This window comes from Giraffa tippelskirchi, chromosome 5, assembly GCF_054371585.1.
Source record: "Giraffa tippelskirchi isolate mGirTip1 chromosome 5, T2T-mGirTip1v1.2.pri, whole genome shotgun sequence".
NCBI lineage: Eukaryota > Metazoa > Chordata > Mammalia > Artiodactyla > Giraffidae > Giraffa > Giraffa tippelskirchi.
Window position 1 is genome coordinate 47836945 of NC_137279.1, and position 22033 is coordinate 47858977.

General features: G+C 37.1%; 1 protein-coding gene across 5 annotated transcripts in view; it reads right to left on the reverse strand.

The window, feature by feature from the left end:
* The window catches only part of SMYD3 (SET and MYND domain containing 3), a 714859-nt gene that overhangs the window by 539169 nt on the left and 153657 nt on the right, over positions 1–22033 (reverse strand). For all 5 annotated transcript variants that reach the window (XM_081486882.1, XM_081486881.1, XM_081486880.1 and 2 more), the window contains one exon: positions 946–1053. In XM_081486882.1, coding sequence (XP_081343008.1) covers positions 946–1053 — 108 coding nt within the window. The remainder of the gene's footprint in view (positions 1–945; positions 1054–22033) is intronic.

The window sequence follows — 22033 nt, forward strand, 5'->3', positions numbered from 1 at the left end:
TGGTTCTCTATCTTTTCAATATTGATAAAGTTGACAAAGTTCAGGCTCAAATATCATATTATTATACTTTTAATATCAAGTAATTAAAGGAATGCATAATAACAAAGTTGCTTTCAATTTACTAAAACTTTGAAATAAATTTGTGTATTATTGAGTTTAGTGTAATACAATATATACATTTGAAAATAGCAGTAAGTATATGTGACAGATGCTGTATAATCAGTCCAAAGGTAATACCCATTTGCTATTCTAAATTCATTTTTTAGTACTGATGTAGCTGATATAAAACACTGCACTGGTTTTAGGTATATACTTTTACATTCCTAAAAACCCCTATAAAATTTTATTGCAAAATAGTTAATAAACAACAGGACAGAATAGAGTTGAAGCTTGCAATAAAGAGATATTCATGCTAAAGCCTGGGAAAAACAAAAGCTGGAAGGTATTACCAAAGAGTGATTTCATAGAACCCACTAGCCACTTTGGCAAAGTAGGAAGAGAAATGGGAGAAACAATTTCAATGCATGTTAGCTTTAAAAAAAACCAAAAAGCACTCTTCCTTGAATCATCTAATTAAAATCTCACTTAAAGAAGCAACCCCAAAAAATGATATACTTGCCCTGTGCATTAGTTCTCAGTAGAACAGCAATCGAGGCAATGTAACAGGAATCACTAACATCTCATGCCCCAAACATAGGACCGTATGTCTCCATTCCCAAGAGAACACATACAGGGACTTCAAAAAGGGGGCCATGCACTTCATCACTGCCACCAATGCTGTGATTAATAGAAAATAGCAAGTTTTGTCTTAAGATACTCCCTGGAATAATCCACCTTCTACTTTAATACAGATTTAAATTTAGCCTTAAATGTGAATACTACATGCAATTGCAAGTGCTTATGTTAAGTTCAAACCCAAGCATATTTCACAAGTTTTATACTCACAAGTTTGAAAACAACTCTGCCAAGTAGCCGGACAGAGTCAGGAGGATATCTGGGTTTGCAGCTTTTAAGGCATTTGCATTCTCGCTTGTGGTCCTGCCAAGCTTTTTTCTGTTAAGACAAGAGTGAGGAGGGCGTATAAGACATAAAAATTTAACTTTCTTTTATACGGGTTTTGAATGTTGAGAGTCATCAACATTAACTTAATTTTAATAGCCTAAATATAACTGCAAATAGAAAAGGAAAGCAATATTCTAATACTATTACTGATCCAGGATTTAGTATGCAATTACCAAGTATGGACATCAAAAGCTTCCATTTCACCTTTATCCTTTATTTGCCCCGTGGTTATTACCTGGCTGGCAGCATCCAAAGAAAGAATGATTATGTCTTTCTTAATAATTCATAAGATAGTCTCTTAGGTGATTAAATAGGATTCCTTAATAGACAGTGATTTTGAATACAAAAAGAAAACATCACTCCAAATTAGAAAATAAAACACATGGTTCAGAAAAATCAAAACAGGACAGATAGCTATCTGAATTTCTGTGCTGCTATAATAAGTACAGAAGTATCAGGAGGGCTAACAAAATTTTTAAAAATAGAAAATCCTTTTGTTTTTTAAGATAACATAGAAAGGAGTTATTAGCCAAAATGACCAAAGGCCATTTTTACTCAAAACTGTCTTGGTTTATTTATGTTGTCCTAGCCTAATTATTAGCATTCTGAAAAGTGTGGTTGGGAGGATAAATTACACAGTCACTTAGCCCAGAGTCCTAGCCATGTGCTGGTGGGGCTGAAGAGACCTCAGAGCCAGTCACCAATCTCAAAACACTAGGAGGGAGAGGACTAAATGGACAGACATTGTCCTCGAGTCTGAAATGCCATGACTCCCTTTATATGGCATTGCTTCTATATGGAAATATAATCCAGAGTGTCTAATATTTAACCCTGGTGAGAGGGAGATAGCTAGACCAAATATCAAATATTTCTTTTCCAAATGAGAGCTGTAAGTTCTATCTCTGAAATGCCTGATGCTCACATTGTCTTCTTTCAGAGATTATAAATCTGCTTCCCACATGCTGGGCGTATGAAATCTCCCTACAAGAGGTGTCTCTTTTCCACTTATTAGCACAACATGCAGCATAACCAAAACAGTAGTTGCAGCTACTCTGAAGCTGTGACTGAGATTCAAGTTCAAGCCAGCATTTTGCTCAGAAAGACTGCTTGTGCTAGGTTGCTGGGTGAAGGCACGGTTTGTTTACCAGAATCTCCTAGTAAACCAAACCTTGGAGACATTGTTTACAAAGGGTACATAATTTCTTTTATCAACTCTACTCACAATTGCCTCATTTCATTCCTTCTTATTCACTATGGCAATGCTCTTAATGTGATTTTTTTTTAAGTATTTATACTTTCTTTGTGTGCTCAGTCGCTCATTCGTGTTCAACCCTTTGAGATCCCATGGATTATAGCCTGCCAGGCTCCTCTGTCCATGGGATTCTCCAGGCAAGAAAACTGGACTGGGTTGCCACTTCCTACTCCAGGGTATCTTCCCAGGGATGGAACCTGCATCTCTTGCATCTTCTCCACTGGCTGGTAAATTCTTTACCACTGTGCAACCTAGGAAGCCCCATTTATACTTGACTCATTTCCAAATAAAAGTGAGTGTTTCAAAGAGAGGTGAGTATCAGATAAGATTGTAATAATATAAACAAAATGCAATGTTAAAATTATGGGGAAAAAAAGTGTTCTAGCATTACTTAGCATTCTATAGTGTGTTAGATACAGGGCTAAGCAATTAAAAAATATTTCACTTGATTTTCACAATAATCCAAATGGTAGATATTATCCTTATATTAAAAATAATGAAAGTAAGGCTCAAGAGCTGGAATCTAACTACCAAGCTACATAAATATACAGAAAGAGAGTACAAATTCTTAGTAAGCTAAACAGGAGAGAGAAGTAATGATTGCGCTTGTGCGCTACATTTATATGAGTTGCCTTACAGGCAAAGCAAAAAGAAATCATAATTCTCTTCTGACAGAAGAGAAAAACACATAGATTTACCAAGTATTAAATCACACAAGGGATTTATTCCAAGAATGCTAATCAGTATACTGGACAATGTCTTCGACAATAGCTCACAACACAATGGCCTTTCATAGAGCTGCTTCTAATGTCAATAGACTATAACTCAGTGAAAGAAAAGATTTCTATTGCTCAGGGGGCTAATCCTGAACTAACAATTAGTAAGTACCAATGTGCTGTAAGATCCTTAAAATTAATATGGTTACACTGTCAAATAAGTTTGAAAAACATTTCATATTGTAGAACCTGCTTAGAGATTCAAAATATTTTTAGCCGACTGAAAGTTCTAAAATGCTCTGTATTTAAGAAACTTATATAAATAAGTTAATACAGAGTTTCCTATTACTGTTATTACCATCCTTTGGGAAGTCAGGTTGGAGTATACTGACTCAGAGATATCTATACACTTTCTTTCCTTCAACTGGTCTTTGAATGAGGGTGAGTAACAGACAAATTCACAGTCATTCTCACTGACAGGAAACTAGAGCATGGATATTTTTGATTATTGATTGAGGAGAGAGCCATCACTTTGGTGCAAAAGTTTTCATTTGGTATTGAAAGTGTCTGGCTGGAAAAGAACTGCAACTAGCAAAATAAGGCTAAGATAATGGATTAAATGATCTTAAGAGCAGATTTTAATTGAAACTTAACTATTAGAGATCACCCATAACTTTCACGTTAAAACCTCCAGCTTTGAGCAGCTCAGCCTTTTGGAAGCTTATCAGGGAAAAGTAACTACAACATGAAGCCCAGGTAACAAACCAACAGATCTGTTAGATGACATTATTTAGAATGAAGTTTCTAAATTTTAGAAAACTCTTGTCAAAAATGATTTTATTTCTTTAACATAAGTAAAATGAGTTCTTATTCTCAGCAATAATTAGAAAGTAGACAATTTATCTCTTAAGGCTATTCCTAGATCACTGCACAGAAACACTGGACAACATACTTATCGTCCCACTTGCTTTCGCAAAACAGTTCATTATTTTCATCTTAAACCAGGTCTATATAAAAGGTAATCATACCACTAGAAACTATGATACTAAAAACCATGTTTTTAAAACATTAACTGTAGGCTTATCATAGGCTTACTAATAGAAGAAAACCACCAGAAAAGGTTTAAAAAGAAATCTTTTAGGCAACCACATTTGACTTCGAAGAAAACCTCACAATCATACAAAAACATTAGGCATTATCTTCACTCTACAAACTTCAACCATGGAGTGCAGCTAGCCAGGCTCCTCTGTCCATGGGATTCTCCAGGCAAGAATATTAGCGTGGGTAGCCATTCCCTTCTCCAGGAGATCTTCCCACCCCAAGGATTGAACCCAGGTCTCCCATATTGCAGGCAGATTTTTTACCATCTGAGCCATCTGATGCAGACCTCAAGGACACATTACATAAGAACACATACATATTACATATCTACCCCTTTCTCAAAGATAAGCCCTTGATCTACTTTTTCCTATTTTCCTCTATTACTACAAATACAGGGTACAACTAAGATTTTATTCACAACACTAACTGTAATGTTTTCTGTTCTCATAGTTAAAAATTAACAATAAAGTATAATAAGCACAAATTAGCATGAAAGACAAAGGAAATTAAAATACTGAATTAAGAAACAAAGGCAAGGAGAGAAGAATTTTAGATGGGGCAAAAAAGAAATTAAGACATCTTTGACTCAACTCCATGTATATATATGTATGACTCAAAAACAACTTCAGAGTGTATACATTTTCATATGTTTTTAGTATTTATATTAATTCAACACATAAACTGATGAACTAAACCCAATGGTTTTCAGTGGGAGTAATCCTAATCTTGGGGGTTGGATGGGCATTTTATTGGGGGTATTTTTGTTTCACACAATGCTTGGGGAGCACCATGGGCACTTACTAGTCAGGAGCCAGAAATGCTAGGCATCCTGCATAAGACAGTCCCATACAGTGAAGAATTGTTCCAATCCAATAGGACTTGTAAATGTCCAATCAGACATTCTAGAAAGGTGACAAACTTGTTTATAATTATCTGAGCCTAGAAGTAAACCTCCTTTGTTTATACAAAGACATTTTTATGTAGTTTTAATAGCACTGAATTCTCTAGGGAAATTAAGGTAAGATTGCATTTAAGAATGCTAAACAATATAAAAATAAACAACTTGTATATAAGAAAGAAGAAAACCTAATACCTCAAATATGGTTGAAAAATAAAGAACAAACTAGGAAAACAAAAATCTAAACTATGTATGTGGATAGTGTTAAATGTCTCCAAAATACAAGGAGGTCTTATAGAATAACTAAGAAAAGGGTGAATATTTCCATAAAATTAGGGGGAAAAAATGAAAGAAATGAAGAGAAAATTCATGCCTAAAAAAGAAATGCCAATAAACAAAAAAACAAAAAATAAAACAGTGATCAAAGAAATGCTAATAGACACAAAATATCACAGGTGACCCATTAGTGTGCTAAAGATAAATGAAAATAACTGTATTCGAAAGTTTCTAGGGTGTAGGCAAGTGAGGACTCTCTAACTCCTCGTTAGAATTATAAGTTTCCCTAATCCTTCTGATGAGTGTTTGGTAGTGAACATTAGAATTTTTAATGCGCATTTTGCTGGCATAGAAGTAATATTTATAATGTGATTAACCCTAACTTAAATGATATACATAAATAAGCTGAAGAATGCTCACTGTAGATTTGTTAAAATATTAGAAAATTGGCACTAATTTTCCAGTTTTTCCTATAAGAAAAAGCCTTTTTTGTTCTTCCCTGTATAGTTTCCCAATACTGTTATCTTTTACAAATATCATGTATTATATTTATAAATAGAAGCAAACATAATTATCTTTCTTATATCTAGTAATGGTGATTCAGGGGGAAGCATTTTTATATGAAAGGGAAAAAAGTAAAATCACTATTAATATACACAACTTCTTAATGTTTGTTTATTTTGGAAAACCTGGTTGTAACGCCAATAATCCCTTAAATGTATTAATTTTTAAATATGAAAAAAATGCTTAAATAAATTATTTTGTAACACCAAAGAAATCTTTTGTAACACAAAGACTCAGTAAACTTTCATCAATTTTTAAACATTATTATTTTATTTTTGAGCTCCCCATGTGGCACTAGTAATAAAGAACCTGCCTGCAAATTCAGGAGACGCAAGAGATACAGGTTCGATCCCTGGGTCAGGAAGATCCCCTGGAGTAGGAAATGCAACCCACTTCAGTATTCTTGCCTGGGAAATTTCTTGGACAGAGGATCCTGAAGGGCTACAGACCATGGGGTCATAAAGAGTTGGACACGACTGTATCATGCATATAAGAGGTGTGCAACAGATATCTGATGATTTATTCTAAAATAAGTACCATTTAGGAGATATAATTTACTATATATTTATCACTGTTTATTTTAAATTTAGGCCATCCAAAAAGAAGATCAGGAAAATTCCTAACAATTCTTGCTCTGACCACTCTAAGACGGTCTTGATTGCTTAATTATGAAAGGAGAGGACTGATGAAATGTTAGGACAAAAAGAGAAAACCCATTTATTTCTTCTTTCTTACACAAAATAACCTTTACACTATTATCGTAATGTTTTCCTCCCTAAGTTGGACACAAAGCCACTACCGCTTAATAACCCATTTAAACACTATTTAACATTGAATTTTGGTTGGATTAAACACTCATTTTAGGGCAACTTATTATTTTGTGGGATAGCATGTGGGAAGGGTCAATATATATTGAGCCTAGCCTGGGTAAAACACATCTAATTTACAACTAAGGGCTTACTAGACATTTATTCTGTAATAGGACTGGATTCAATCATCTCTAAGGCAGCTTCTCAATGATAAAAAAAATCTATGATTCTGTAATATACATTTCTAACAAATACGTGAATTATGTCAAAAGGGCATGAAACCTCCTTGTACATGCATGCTAAGTAAGCTTCAGTTGTGTCGACTCTTTGCAACCCTATGGACTGTAGACAGCTAGGCTGCTCTGTCCGTGGGATTCTCCAGGCAAGAATACTGGAGTGGGTTGCCATGCCCTTCTCCAAGAGATCTTCCCAACCCAGGGACCAAACCCGTGTCTCTAATGTCTCCTGTATTGGCAGGTGGGTTCTTTATCACTAGTGCCATGTGGAAAGCCCCTGAAACCTCTCCATGTGAGACTTATGAAAATGTAGAATGGTATATTCCTCCGATTTGGGGTCATTTAAAGATGAAGGAAATTGGCTTAAACTGTAGAAAAAAGAAAATGAACTCTTTTAAGCCAGCTTATTCAACAAGTTCATTTGTGATTGATAACCAGTATTATTAGCCACAATTAATAACCACTAATATGCACAATCATCTACAGTTTGTCTCCCATGAGCAAAACTTAGGATATTTGAGTTGCCATGCAACTTGCAGGAAAGAAAGAAGGCCCAACAGTTTTCCATTCACTTGCAGACCTCTTAATGGCAAATAAATAATATCTTCTTCACTCTTCAATGTAGTACACTAATGAACTGCAGGTTGACAGATGCCTGAAGACCTGAAAAGCTGGAATCTGGGGAAAGAAAACTGGGAAGCTAAGCAGTCTGTGTAACAAGCTACAGTTGACTGACAGGTATTGATTAAAATCTTGCATAAAATCTCCGTAGAGCACGCTAGAGACCTCGTGATAGACATTAGACTTATCACTTTAAAAGCTTTCTGGATGCTGTATCAAATGTAGAACAAGAGTGCCTTCCCACAGCCTTAATCAAATTAGACAGATAGGGCCAAATATAAAGACAGAGTAAGGCAAGAGGATGGCTACAGGGCAAGAAGTTGACAAAATAAATAAATAATTACTCCTTAGGAAAATGGGAATTACAGTCTCCTGGTTAATTGAGGAACCTCATAATAAATAACAACATGTGTCCCAAAGTAAGTCAATCACCATCTAGTACAAGGTTCTGGTCAAATCCATTCTGACACCTATTTTTGGAAAGTTTTATTGAAACAGCCACATTCACAGCTTACACTCACTCTTTTCATACTACAACAACAAAGCTGAAGAGCTGTGACAGAAATCTTACAATCCACAAAGCATGCCCAAGGAGGTTTCATGCCTTTCTGACATAATTCACATATTTGTTAGGAATGGATATTACAGAATCATAGATCTTTTATCACTGATAAAAAAAAAAATTATTATCTGGCCCTCCACCAAAAAAGTTTGCCAACCTCTGACCTACAGAGAGGTCATATCAAGATGGAATGATGCAATTGATACATTTTATCTGGAAGGGCAAAATAAATAATTCTCTACACACTTCCAATTTTCCTTGAAAGAAATCTCCATGCTAGATTAATTGAAATGTCAATGCTGAGTTCTAGTGGAACATGGCAGATGGGCACATGCATTTTATCTCCCCAACACAAGTAATCTAACAAGTTTTTAACTCCCAAAGTAAACCAGAAGGGCCATCAGTGGATGAAGGGTTTAACCTCTTTTCTGTAAGTCAGAAAGTGAGGATAAGAGGACAGGCTAAAGAAACAGGGCAAACGAGGCTGCCTCAAAGTGGCAGGCAAGTTTTTGAGTTAGTTATCTTCAAAATCTTCAACTCCTGCCAAGCAGAACTCCAACAAGAATCCAGAACTGAAGACAATGTATGGGGCAGAGAATGGGATTAAGGAGTGACTGAAAAAGAAAGTATTAACCAGAAGTCTCTTTACAAGAGAGTTCCAAAACATCTCCTTACTACTGGCATGATTTTGAGTAAGTGGTAGAGTTGAATGCAATGCTAAAAGTATCTCTGATCCAGATCACTGCTTTCACTTTCTGCTTGGTCTTCCTTGCCTCATGCTTACCCCCTTAAAATGGTTTCCTCAAACAGCAGTCTCATTCCTTGAGTGGCTTAAAGGTTGTGATCACTTTATTAGAGAGGAAGAAATAAGATCTATGCATGCTTAATAGTTGTGGAGTGAGCAATATTTTTTAAAGAATGCATTAAGATATAATTATATTACAATAAAACGTGTCCATTTAAGAGTATAGTTTGAGGTGAAAACACCAAAATTAAGATATAGAATGTTATTACTTCCAAAAGTTCCTTTGTGGGCCTTCACATTCAAGCCCTCCATCCCCAACAACCAAAGATCTGGTCTCCATTATTACAGACTAGTTGTGCCTGTTCTAGAACACACTACTACTCTCCATCTGGCTTTATTGCCTCTGTGAAAGATTCAGTCAAGTTGTTGCAAGCATCAACAGTTGTTTTTTATGGCTGAGAAATAGTAAATTACATGTGTATCTATGTGCATACACACATACACACATGAATACAAATACACACACACCTACCTAGGAGAAGAATGCTAGGTTAGTTGGTAAGTGTACATTTAACACTTATAGAAAGTATGCTACTTTTCCAAAGCAGTTATAACATCTCCATTCCCACCAGCAGAGTATGAGGTTCCAGTTGTTCTACTTCCTTGTTAGCACTTGGTATAGTTGCTGCTGCTGCTGCTAAGTCGCTTCAGTCGTGTCCGACTCTGTGCGACCCCATAGACAGCAGCCCACCAGGCTCCGCCGTCCCTGGGATTCTCCAGACAAGAACACTGGAGTGGGTTGCCATTTCCTTCTTCAGAGCATGAAAGTGAAAAGGGAAAGTGAAGTCGCTCAGTCGTGTCCGACTCTCAGCGACCCCATGGACTGCAGTCTATCAGGCCCCTCCATCCATGGGATTTTCCAGGCAAGAGTACTGGAGTGGGGTGCCATTGCCTTCTCTGTTGGTATAGTTGGTCTTTACCATTTTAGCCATTCTAGTGAGTATATAATGGTATCTCATTGTGGTTTTCATTTTCATTTCTCTGATGACTAATGATACTGAGCCTTTTTTCTGTGTATCTCACTGAAGTGTCTATTCAAATCTTTTGTCCACTTTTCTAGATTATCTTACTATTGAATTGCAAGCACTGTTTAAAATTTACAGATACAACTCTTTGGTCGGATATATATGAATTGCAAACATTTTCCCCAGCTTGTGGCTTGCCTTTTCATTTTCAACTTTGATCAAGTCCACTTTATCCATATGTCTTATATAGTTAGTGCTTTCTGTGTCCAGGCTGAGAAACTTGACCTAGAAAATTCAAAGATTTTCTCCTAAGTTTTCTTCTATAAGTTTTATAGCTTTGGCTTTTACATTTAACCCTGTAGTCTATTATGAGACTGTGGTTGGGGAGGGGGTGCTGTATATATATATCAATTCTTTTCCATATGTGTATCTATCACTATTTGTTGAAGACCATCCTTCCTGATTAATTCTTTATGTGGTGTATGTTTTCATTTTGATGAATGCTTGAATTCATTAATTTCAGCTTGTTTTCAATATTAAGATTAAAAAACTTAAATCAGACACACACACACACACAGAAAACTATCCTTTCAACACTGAATTACCTTGGCACCTCTGTAGAAATAAACTGGCTATATATGTGTGGGACTGTATTTATGTTTTTTAAATGTTTCTATATATTATGATGTTTCAACATCTTAAAAACCTTTCTGGCTGGAGAGAGACTACCCATCCCAGAGCTAGCCAGTTCTCGTGCATGCGTGCTAAGTCACCTCAGTCATGTCCAACTCTGTGCGACGCTACGGACTGTAGCCCACCAGGTTCCTCTGTCCATGGGATTCGCCAGGCAAGAATACTGGAGTGGGTTGCCATGCCCTCCTCCAGGGTATCTTCCTGATCCAGGGATCGAACCCATATCTCTTATGTCTCCTGCACTGGCAGGTAGGTTCTTTACCACTAGTACCACCAAGGAATAGACAACAAAAGGCTCAGCAGGGAGCATGCCTTTGATATGCAAACTAACCAATCAAAGACCCACCTCCTCCATCTACTTTAAAATTCATAGTCAGGTACCAGGCAACTAGAGACCACTCCTATAGCTCAAATCTCCCGGGAATATTCAAATTAGCCAGTCTGAACTGTTTATCTTACCCTTCCTCACCTTTCCAGCGGAAACCTTAATAAAGGCGCTAGCCTCTAATTTCCCCTCTCTTCTCCTTTCTGCCTCCTGACCACTCTGAGGCTCCCACCATGTGATGCCATGTGGCAATTCATGCTCCTGTTTCCAGATATATGAGTATAATAAACTGTTTTTCCTGAGCTTCTTCGAGTCCTCTCTTGCGGCCACAGAAAGAACACAGAACAGGGCCTATTCCTGAGCTCTCTATTCTACTCATTGTGCTGTATGTCTATCCTAAAACCACTGTCTTCATTACTGCACCTTTAGCCTAAGTATTTAAATCAAGTGGTCTACACCCTGAAACTTTGCTCTCCTTTTAATAAAGGACATAGTTTAAGTCTTCTGCATTACCACATAAATTTTAATCAGCTATCAATCTTTGAGACTTTGAGTAGGATTGCACTGAATCTGAATCTAGAAAGTGATATTTTGAAATCATTTATTTGTAACTTTTTACTGATTTTGAATTTTTAAAATCAATACTTAAATTTAAATTTTGTGTTCTAGAACAGCATGCAATTATCATTAACTTTGACAACATAAGAGTAAAGGTACAACTAGCAAACTATGGAAAATGGAGTGATAGAGAAGACGAACAAGTGGGAATACTAATATCTTCACCTTTAAAGTAGAGAATCAAGAGATACTGTTTAGAATTGATAAAACACGGATGGGGGCTTGCACACAACATTTAAAGTTACAAACATGAGAAAAAGAAATTTAACCTTATAGATATATAATAGTTATCACAATTCTAACAGCAAACGCAGATTTTTTTTCCACCTAAAACTGGGTATATTACAGTTGCTTCCCCATGTCAGTAAAGAGAATCATCTACCCAGTTTTTAAAGCCAAAAGCCAAGGAGTCATTCTTGATTCTTCTCTTTTCCATCCCCATGTTCACTTCCCCTACATTTTGTTCACACAGTCTAATCCCCCGCAATCTGAGCAAGAATATCCAGTTGCCTATTCAATACCTCCATGCAGATGTTTAATGGGTACAGACTAAACATTTGTATATTATAATTCTCCTCTTAGAACCTGCTCTTCACTAAGATTTCTGTAAGTCACTAATTAGCATCACCATTCACCCAAAGTTACTCCAGCCAGAAACTTAAAAGTCATATGTCCGACTGTTCTTTTTGTCTAACCTCTTACATCTAATCTATTGACAAATTCTTTTAGCTACACCTGCAAAATGTGTCTCAAATTCAATAATTTCTTACCACCTCTACCGCTACCACTCTAACCCAAGCCATTAGAGCTCTTGACTAGACCAATGCCTGACACATGCTGAGTTCTCAACGTGGATGAATGTATGAATGAATGAGGATCCATGAACAAATTCAGTCACTTCTTCCTTCAAAAGATATCTCAGATCTAACCAGTTCTCTTTGCTGTTACTACTCTAGCCCTATCCACCATCATGTAGCAACCAGACTACTATAATCAAATAGAGAAGCCTCTAACTGGTTTCTCTGTCTCTACCCTCGTTCCCACAGCAGCCAGAAAAATTCCTTTAAAATTTCAATCAGACCATTAATACTAATCCCCATTCCCTTCTCAGAACCTTATAGTAGCAGCCCATCACACAGAAAACAAAATGTTTATTTTTAGCCATAGAAAACAATGGCCTCATAACCTGACTCCTCCTATCGCTCTAATCTTATCTCCATAACTCTCTTTGTTGTTCATTCTGGTTCATCATATTGGCCTTCCTTTCCTTCACTGAACACACCATATTCATTCCTGCTTTTACATTTGATGTACATCCAACTGAAATTTCTTTCTCCAATATTCACATGTCTTGATTACTTCTTTTAGGTCTCCACTCAAATGCCACCTCCTGAGAGGTCTTAGATAGAGAAATATTTATCTCCCTATAGACATGGATGTGGATATATCTCTTTCTCAGTGTTACATATTAGATATATAGAGAGAAGATAAATATAGATAGGTGTATGTACATATGTGTATATGCATATACATACACACATATACATATAAAAATAGACTCCTAATCCCCATCATTTTCTCTTACCCCCTTTATTTCAGGCATAAAAATAAGACAATACTATATATCTGTCTCATAAGGAAAATGGAAGCTCCATAAAGGCAAGGATTTTCTGTGTCTTGTTCAGTAATACTGTGTCAGGGAGACGGGGGGGAGATTCTGGAGGGAGGAGACATGGGTACACCTGTGGCTGATGTTTGTCAGAAAACAGCAAAATTCTGTAAAGCAATTATCGTTCAATTAAAAATAAATAAAGTGGCAAAAAAAAAAAAATACTGTGTCAGAGTCAAGAAAATTCCTGGCATCAGCACTACTATTTGCTGAGTAAATTAATAGACATATGAATGATCAAGTCCTTCAAGTTTTAACTCATTGGTCTCACCTCCAACTGCTTTTTTTCCCACACAATTAATTTTTTTAAGATCTTAATTTTTAGAGCAGTTTTAAGTTCACAGCAAATTGAGAGGAAAGTACATAAAGTTCCCATGTCTCCTCTGCCCCTACACACATATAGCCTCCTCTGTTACCAACATCCCCGTCACAGTGGTGTGTGTGTTAAAACTGATGAACTTATGTTGACACAACATTATTACCCAAAGGCCACAGTGTACATTAGGGTTCACTCTTGGTGTTGAAAATCCCTTGTAATAGGGGTTGGGAGGCTATTTTTATATATGTATAAAAGATCGTTTTCATTTTTTTATATGAGTTTGTGAATCTATTTACATCCAGCTTCTTTTCATTCCTCTAACATGACAAGCTTCGCTGTTCCTTTCACATTAAAAAAATCTGTTCATGGCTGATTCATGTCAATGTATGGCAAAAACCACTTTACAAAAATATTGTAAAGTAATTAGCCTCCAATGAAAATAAATTAATTAAAAAAAAAATCTGTTCCCAGACATTTCCAAAACTAGGTACTTTTAGATTCCAGGCCAGATGTCACCTCTACAGGAAGTCCCTCTGTAACCACCCATGCAATGGCAAGTTAATACTCGGCCAAATCATCCTCACTTATATTAATACAATCACGGCATTTGTTACTGTCTCCTCACTCCTATAAACTTTATAAAAGCCAGGGCCTTGTTTACTTGTTCATAGCTAACTGCCCACCACCCTAATCCCAATTTAGAACAGTGACTCGCTAGCAGGTACTCAATAAATATCTGTTGGATAAACTCTGGAAGGATGGAGGATCCTGATACAGCTATACAAGAAGAGAGACAGAAAGGAGATGCCGACATAGGTAAGCTACATTCCCTGTCCATCAGAGCAAGAAGTTAATAGATAATACCTATACTGGTGAATCAAAAATTATTACTATGTCTCACTTGTACATAGAGTCAAAAAAAAAAAAACTTATAGATACAGATAACAGATAGGCAGGTATTTACCAGAGGCAGGAGACTGGGGAGGAGGTAAAGATGGTCAAGTGATACAAATTTCCAATTTATAAGAATTAAATAATTCCTAGGATGTAACGTACAGGATGGTGACTATAGTTAACAACACTGTACTGTATATCTTAAAGTGATAAAAGGATAGATCTTAAATGTTCTCATCACAATCAAAAACATTATAATTACATGTGGTGATAGATGTTAACTAAACTTATGGATGTTAACTAAACTAAACTTATCATGATGATCTATCAAATATACACCTATTAAATCATTATGTTGTACATCTAAAATTAACACAGCATTAAATGTTATTTATATTTCCATTAAAAAGAGATATTACTACTGACAGATTATTTAGAGATGCTGTAATTTTTAACATCTAATTCAACAATTATCACTAATGAAAGGTATTCATTCATTCGTTCATTCACTCAACAAATTATACTATATCTGCAGCATAGAGCACACCCTCAAGGAGCGTGACATCTAAGTAGAAACAGGAAATTAACCCCAAAATTAATACAATTAGTCTTCTGTATGATGAAGAACACAAACTAGTTTCAAGGGGTTAGGAAAGAAGGGAGTGACATTTAATCCAAGTTCTAAAGGATAAATAGAAATGCAGTAGCTAGGAGGAGACTTCTGGTCTAGGTCCAGGAATTTAAATAGCCAAAGGCCCTGAAGTAAAAACATGGTAGTCTGTGAGTTTGAATTTCATCCTGAGGAAAGGGAGGGCCAGGGTCTAAAACCGGCGAGTGAAAGACTGTGCTGGCATTTCCCTGGTGGCTCAGAGAGTAAAGAATCTGCTTGCAATGCAGGAGTCCCAGGTTTGATCCCGTGGTCAGGAAGATCCCCTGGAGAAGGGATTGGCTACCCACTGCAGTATTCTTGCCTGGAGAATTCCATGGACAGAGGAGCCTGGCGGGCTGCAGTCCATGGGGTTGCAAAGAGTCAGACACAATTGAGCAACTAACACTTTCACTAGAAAAAAAAATAATCACTCTGGTTCCTGTGTAGAAAATAGAAGCTGGCAAGAGATTAAAGACTGCAGCCAACCTTGGGAAAGAGATCATGGTAACGTGCACAAGAGTAGTTGTAGAGAAGCTAGAGAGAAGTGAGCCAACGCAGACCTTCAGGTGGTAGAATAAGCAGAACATGGTGGTGAATGGGGCGTGGGATCAAGAAGAATGTAAATCAGAGATGATGACACGATGGCACCTGGGACTGCTGAGTGGTTAGTGAGATTATTTACTAAGGTTGAACAACACGGAGTAAAACAGGTTTGGGGGAAGATAATGCACTCAGGTACAGATACACAAGATTTGAGACACCAAGTAGAGGTGCCCGTAAATGTGGGTCTGGTGCTCAGGAGAAAGGAAGAGGCTGGAGATAGAGTCCTGAGAAAAACTAACACAGAGATGCCAATTGAAGCCGTGGGAGTAGAGGGGATCATTCCACAGGCAAAGATAAAGTGAGATAAGAAAAGCTCAAGCCCACAGAACGCTGTAGAAATCTAAAGCTAAACATGATCAAATAATTTTAACCTTTATACAGTATTCCCTTTTTGTTCACAATTAGACATGAAGCCAACTTCTCTACAGAGCACCCAGTGCATATCCTAGCAGCCTGAAGCCCAGTTTGGTTTTCTTCATTATCATCATTTTGGGTTTGATAACTCATTAAATCACCCTGCTAAGTGCTCACTAATGTGGGATTCATCAAAAATGAATCAAATCATTCTACAACTAAACATCAAATGCAAACTCAAAAATATGATTCACATTTTTAAAGAGGTCTATAATTACCAACATAAAATAGAGCCTCTTCCTGCTAATATAGTACTTTTAAAAAGTATATAAATTGCAGTTTGATGTGGTGCCTAGCTGCTTATTTTGCTCAGCACTTAATTCAATTAGAAATGTACATATTGTGAATCAAATTAAATCCATCAGCAATGAAGTAATAATTGGTGAACCCATTAGAAACTGGTTTATTTGCTACCAATGTTACAAATTTTGAGAATTTTTGTAAGAAAACTTAGCCTGCTCCTCCTCTTTGACTCATAACCATCAGTGATATTCTGATTACGCCAATACAGAAATAAAACTGGATCCCATATATAAGCCACAACCCATCTATCACAATATCTGTCACCCCATAACAGAGTCTACACAGAAGAATATAAACAGCTCTGTACATAGCAGTAAATATGTACATATGTGTATACTATGTATGAAACATATACTGACAGTTTTGGTGTATATCCTCCACTCACAAAACAAACACAAAGTGATTACCTCTGAAAAACAGAAGTAGGAATGGGGGAAGAACACTGGAGGAAGACTTTTTACTCTGTATTCATCTATTGTATGCTAATTTTTATAATGCAAATGTATCCTGGTTTCACTTATGTTTAAAAATGAGGTGTGAAAACTGATGCCACTGATATCTTTCTTATGGACACAGGGGACATCACAACAGTAACACCTCAGCCTCCTGTGGACAACTCACTGATGCGATGGCCCCACACATCAAACGCTAAGCTGGTGAACAAGTTATGTCTCCCTCGGGTAAACGTATTATAGATTTTATGTTATGAATTCACATCTTCTCTATCAATTTCCATCCCAAGTGCTCTTGTTCATTACAGTTCATAGTTCAGTTTGTCAGTTTAATTTTGTGCTCCTTTGTAGCTATCCACAATAATTACAATGTTTAATGCAGTACCTTAAGGGTAAGTTTAACAGAGCAGTTTAAATGCATACGTTGCAGCCATTCTCTGACTCCCACAGCCACCTCTGTGCACACACTCCATCCGCCTACACGAGCATATGCACTAACTGCGTTATAGATGGTATCTTTCATCTTACTAGCTATTTTCCCATTACCTTCTATAGTATCTGACAATGACATTATTATTAATGCTACAGTAAACAGCTAATATATGTGGTAAAAATACACGCACTATAATGAATCAAAATGACAAACCTACCCACCAGACTTCCTGTACTCATTCTAATCAGATAATGGGTTTTGCTTTTTGTTTCTTGAGTGTACTACAAAAGGAGGGAGTAGCACTGGGGAAAACATTCATAAAAACAAGGGAAAATAAAAGTAAATGTTCAGGTCATTGAGAACAGAAAGGAAGCTTATCGAGAAAATCTATATCAAGTAACATGATAATTCATTTGTTCTATATGGAGTCTTCTTAACTTGAAGTTCCCTGAAACATGTAGCTCAGTTTCACATGAATAAAATACCTAAACCATCATCATGGATAGTCTTTCTAGAATTTATCTTGCAGAAAAGGGGTGGGTTTTTTTTCATATTTTGCATTTTGTTGCTATTATTGCTGATGATCTTATACAACTCTGGCATTTTTAAAATTCTGATAGAATTTTTGGTTTACAAAATGAGGTATAGCGCATTCAATTGATTAGCATATTCCTTATTTTTATTAGGAAAATGTTATTTCTAACCTTCTATTTCTTGCATTTTTTTTGTTTGCATTCGGTGGGGATGTACTCATAAGAACGTACATCCTTATTAAAAATGAAATAAAGGCCAGGGATGAAAAGGAGAATACAATAGAAAACAGAAAACTACAGCTAATCAGAATGTTGTAGCAAGAATGAAATTTAGGGTTAGAAGAGACATTAAGAGTTTGGATTCTGACTACCTGGATTCATTTAACAAACTGCAGAACCTACAAGCTATAGAATGTTTGACAGGCTGCTTGCCATTCTACACGTCAGTTTCCTTAATAGTAAAATAAGCATAATAATAATACTTAATCCTTAGAAGATTCTTGTTAAGAATAAATAGAATACAATAGGGCATGGCATATCAGTTCAGTTCAGTTCAGTCGCTCAGTCGTGTCCGACTCTTTGCAACCCCATGAATCGTAGCACGCCAAGCCTCTCTGTCCATCACCAACTCCCGGAGTTTACCCAAACTCATATCCATAGAGTGGGTGATGTCATCCAACCATCTCATCCTCTGTCGTCCCCTTCTCCTCCTGCGCCCAATCCTTCCCAGCATTAGGGTCTTTTCCAATGAGTCAGCTCTTCGCATGAGGTGGCCAAAGTATTGGAGTTTCAGCTTCAACAGCAGCCCTTCCAATGAACACTCAGGACTGATCTCCTTTAGGATGGACTGGTTGGATCTTCTTGCAGTCCAAGGGACTCTCGAGAGTCTTCTGCAACACCACAGTTCAAAAGCATCAATTCTTCGGCACTCAGCTTTCTTCACCGTCCAACTCTCACATCCATACATGACCACTGGAAAAACCATAGCCTTGACTAGATGGACCTTTGTTGGCAAAGTAATGTCTCTGCTTTTAAATATGCCATCTAGGTTGGCCATAACCTTCCTTCCAAGGAGTAAGCGTCTTTTAATTTCATGGCTACAATCACCATCTGCAGTGATTTTGGAGCCCAGAAAAATAAAGTCTGACACTGTTTCCACTGTTTCCCCATCTATTTCCCATGAAGTGATGGGACCAGGTGCCATGATCTTAGTTTTCTGAACGGTGAGCTTTAAGCCAACTTCTTCACTCTCCTCTTTCACTTTCATCACGAGGCTTTTTAGTTCTTCTTTGCTTTCTGCCATAAGGGTGGTGTCATCTGCATATCTGAGGTTATTGATATTTCTCCCGGCAAGCGTGATTCCAGCTTGTGTTTCTTCCAGCCCAGCGTTTCTCATGATGTACTCTGCATATAAGTTAAATAAGCAGGGTGACAATATACAGCCTTGACGTACCCCTTTTCCTATTTGGAACCAGTCTGTTGTTCCATGACCAGTTCTAACTGTTGCTTTCTGACCTGCATACAGGTTTCTCAAGAGACAGGTCAGATGGTCTGGTATTCCCATCACTTTAAGAATTTTCCACAGTTTATTGTGATTCACACAGTCACAGGCTTTGGCATAGTCAATAAAGCAGAAATAGATGTTTTTCTGGAACTCTGTTGCTTTTTTGATGATCCAACAGATGTTGGCAATTTGATCTCTGGTTCCTCTGCCTTTTCTAAAACCAGCTTGAACATCTGGAAGTTCACGGTTCACATATTGCTGAAGCCTGGCTTGGAGAATTTTGAGCATTACTTTACTAGCGTGTGAGATGAGTGCAATTGTGTGGTAGTTCGAGCATTCTGTGGCATTGCCTTTCTTTGGGATTGGAACGAAAACTGACCTCTTCCAGTCCTGTGGCCACTGCTGAGTTTTCCAGATTTGCTGGCATATTGAGTGCAGTACTTTCACAGCATCATCTTTCAGGATTTGAAATAGCTCAACTGGAATTCCATCACCTCCACTAGCTTTGTTTGTAGTGATGCTTTCTAAGGCCCACTTGACTTCACATTCCAGGATGTTCGGCTCTAGGTGAGTGATCACACCATCGTGATTATCTGGGTCGTGAAGATCTTTTTTGTACAGTTCTTCTGTGTATTCTTGCCACCTCTTCTTAGTACCTTCTGCTTCTGTTAGGTCCATACCGTTTCTGTCCTTTATCAAGCCCATCTTTGCATGTAATGTTCCCTTGGTATCTCTAATTTTCTTGAAGAGATCTCTAGTCTTTCCCATTCTGTTGTTTTCCTCTGTTTCTTTGCACTGATCACTTAGGAAGGCTTTCTTATCTCTCCTTGCTATTCTTTGGAACTCTGCATTCAGATGGGAATATCTTTTCTTTTCTCCTTTGCTTTTTGCTTCTCTTCTTTTCCCAGCTATTTCTAAGGCCTCCTCAGACAGCCATTTTGCTTTTTTGCATTTCTTTTCCATGGGGATGGTCTTGATCCCTGTCTTCTGTACAATGTCACGAACCTCTGTCCATAGTTCATCAGGCACTCTGTCTATCAGATCTAGTTCCTTAAATCTATTTCTCACTGCCACTGTATAATCATTAGGGATTTGATCTAGGTCACACCTGAATGGCCTAGTGGTTTTCCCTACTTTCTTCAATTTAAGTCTGAATTTGGCAATAAGGAGTCATGATCTGAGCCACAGTCTTTTCCCGGTCTTGTTTTTGCTGACTGTATAGAGCTTCTCCATCTTTGGCTGCAAAGAATATAATCAATCTGATTTCGGTGGTGACCATCTGGTGATGTCCACGTGTAGAGTCTTCTCTTGTGTTGCTGGAAGAGGGTGTTTGCTATGACCAGTGCGTTCTCTTGGCAAAACTCTACTAGCCTTTGCCCTGCTTCATTCTGTACTCCAAGGCCAAATTTGCCTGTTACGCCAGGTGTTTCCTGACTTCCTACTTCTGCATTCCAGTCCTCTATAATGAAAATATATTTCCTGGCATATAGTAGATGTCTAATACATATGAGTTCTTATTAGTAGTACAAAACAGGAAACTAAGGCCCAGAGAGATTAAGTGCTTTTTCTGAGATAATTTAATTGGACTGATGGCAGAATATTGTTAACATAGGTCCTCTAATTTTTGTATGTTTCAGTTTCTTTTCCAATTAAATCACTCTATTTGTAGTCTGGAGAAATTACTTTCAAAGGAAAAAAGTGATATAGCAGAAATCCTTCAGATAAGCAAAGCCTAGATTTAAAAGAAGGAAAAGAGGAATTTTCACTTGTGTGTGCGTACATGCATACATGTGCACACACACATACACACACACACCAAAATAAGAAGCAAAATGTATGGATGGAGGGTGGGTGACAAGTGACACAAACACAAAACTTCCAATTAGACTTTTTATTATGACACAATTCATTAGAGCATAATTAAATTTCTTATTAAATGATTAATCATAAGGTTAGAAGAAAAGGTCATGTTGGATGTTAATTATAATTAACTTTGTTGTTCAAAGATGTGAACAGCAGTACTCTCATAGACTGTCAGTTGTTGCAAATTAACTCAAACTCTTGAAAGGCACTAGGCATTATCTTTAAAAATTCAAACTATATATATCCTCTTACTAATCAATATAATGTGGAAGAATCTGTCCTACAATTAATTTGCACAAGTGTGCAAAAATGTGCACAAAAGGACATTTATTGGTGCACTACTGGCAATACCAAATATTGGGGAAAAAACTCATACATTCATTAGTGGGGAAATTATGATTGTGGTACATTCATATAATAGAAAAAACAAAATGATAACAAAAGTTGTTCTAAATAGATTATTAAATAAAAAGACAAATCAAAGTATACAAGAATCTTTGCCAGAATAACCTGTATCTGCTTTTTAAAACAAAAGATAAAGGTGCATGAATGTATTTGCACAAAAAATGCTTCCAAGTTACACAAGAAACTTAACAGTGGTTAGCTCTGGGAAATAGGACCGAGGTCAAGAGGACAAGAAGATGGAGAGAAGTAAACATTTAACTTTTCTTCAGTGACATTTGAGCTTCCCAGATGGCTCAGCTGGTAAAGCACCTTCCTCCCAATGCAGGAGATGCAAGAGACATAGGTTGGATCCTTGCATTGGAAAGACCCAAGGAAGATCCCTGAGTTGGGAGAAAAACATGGCAATCTGCTCCAGTATTCTTGCCTGGAAAATTCCAGGGACAGAGGGCTAAAGTTCACAGGGTCACAAAGAGCCAGACACATATATAC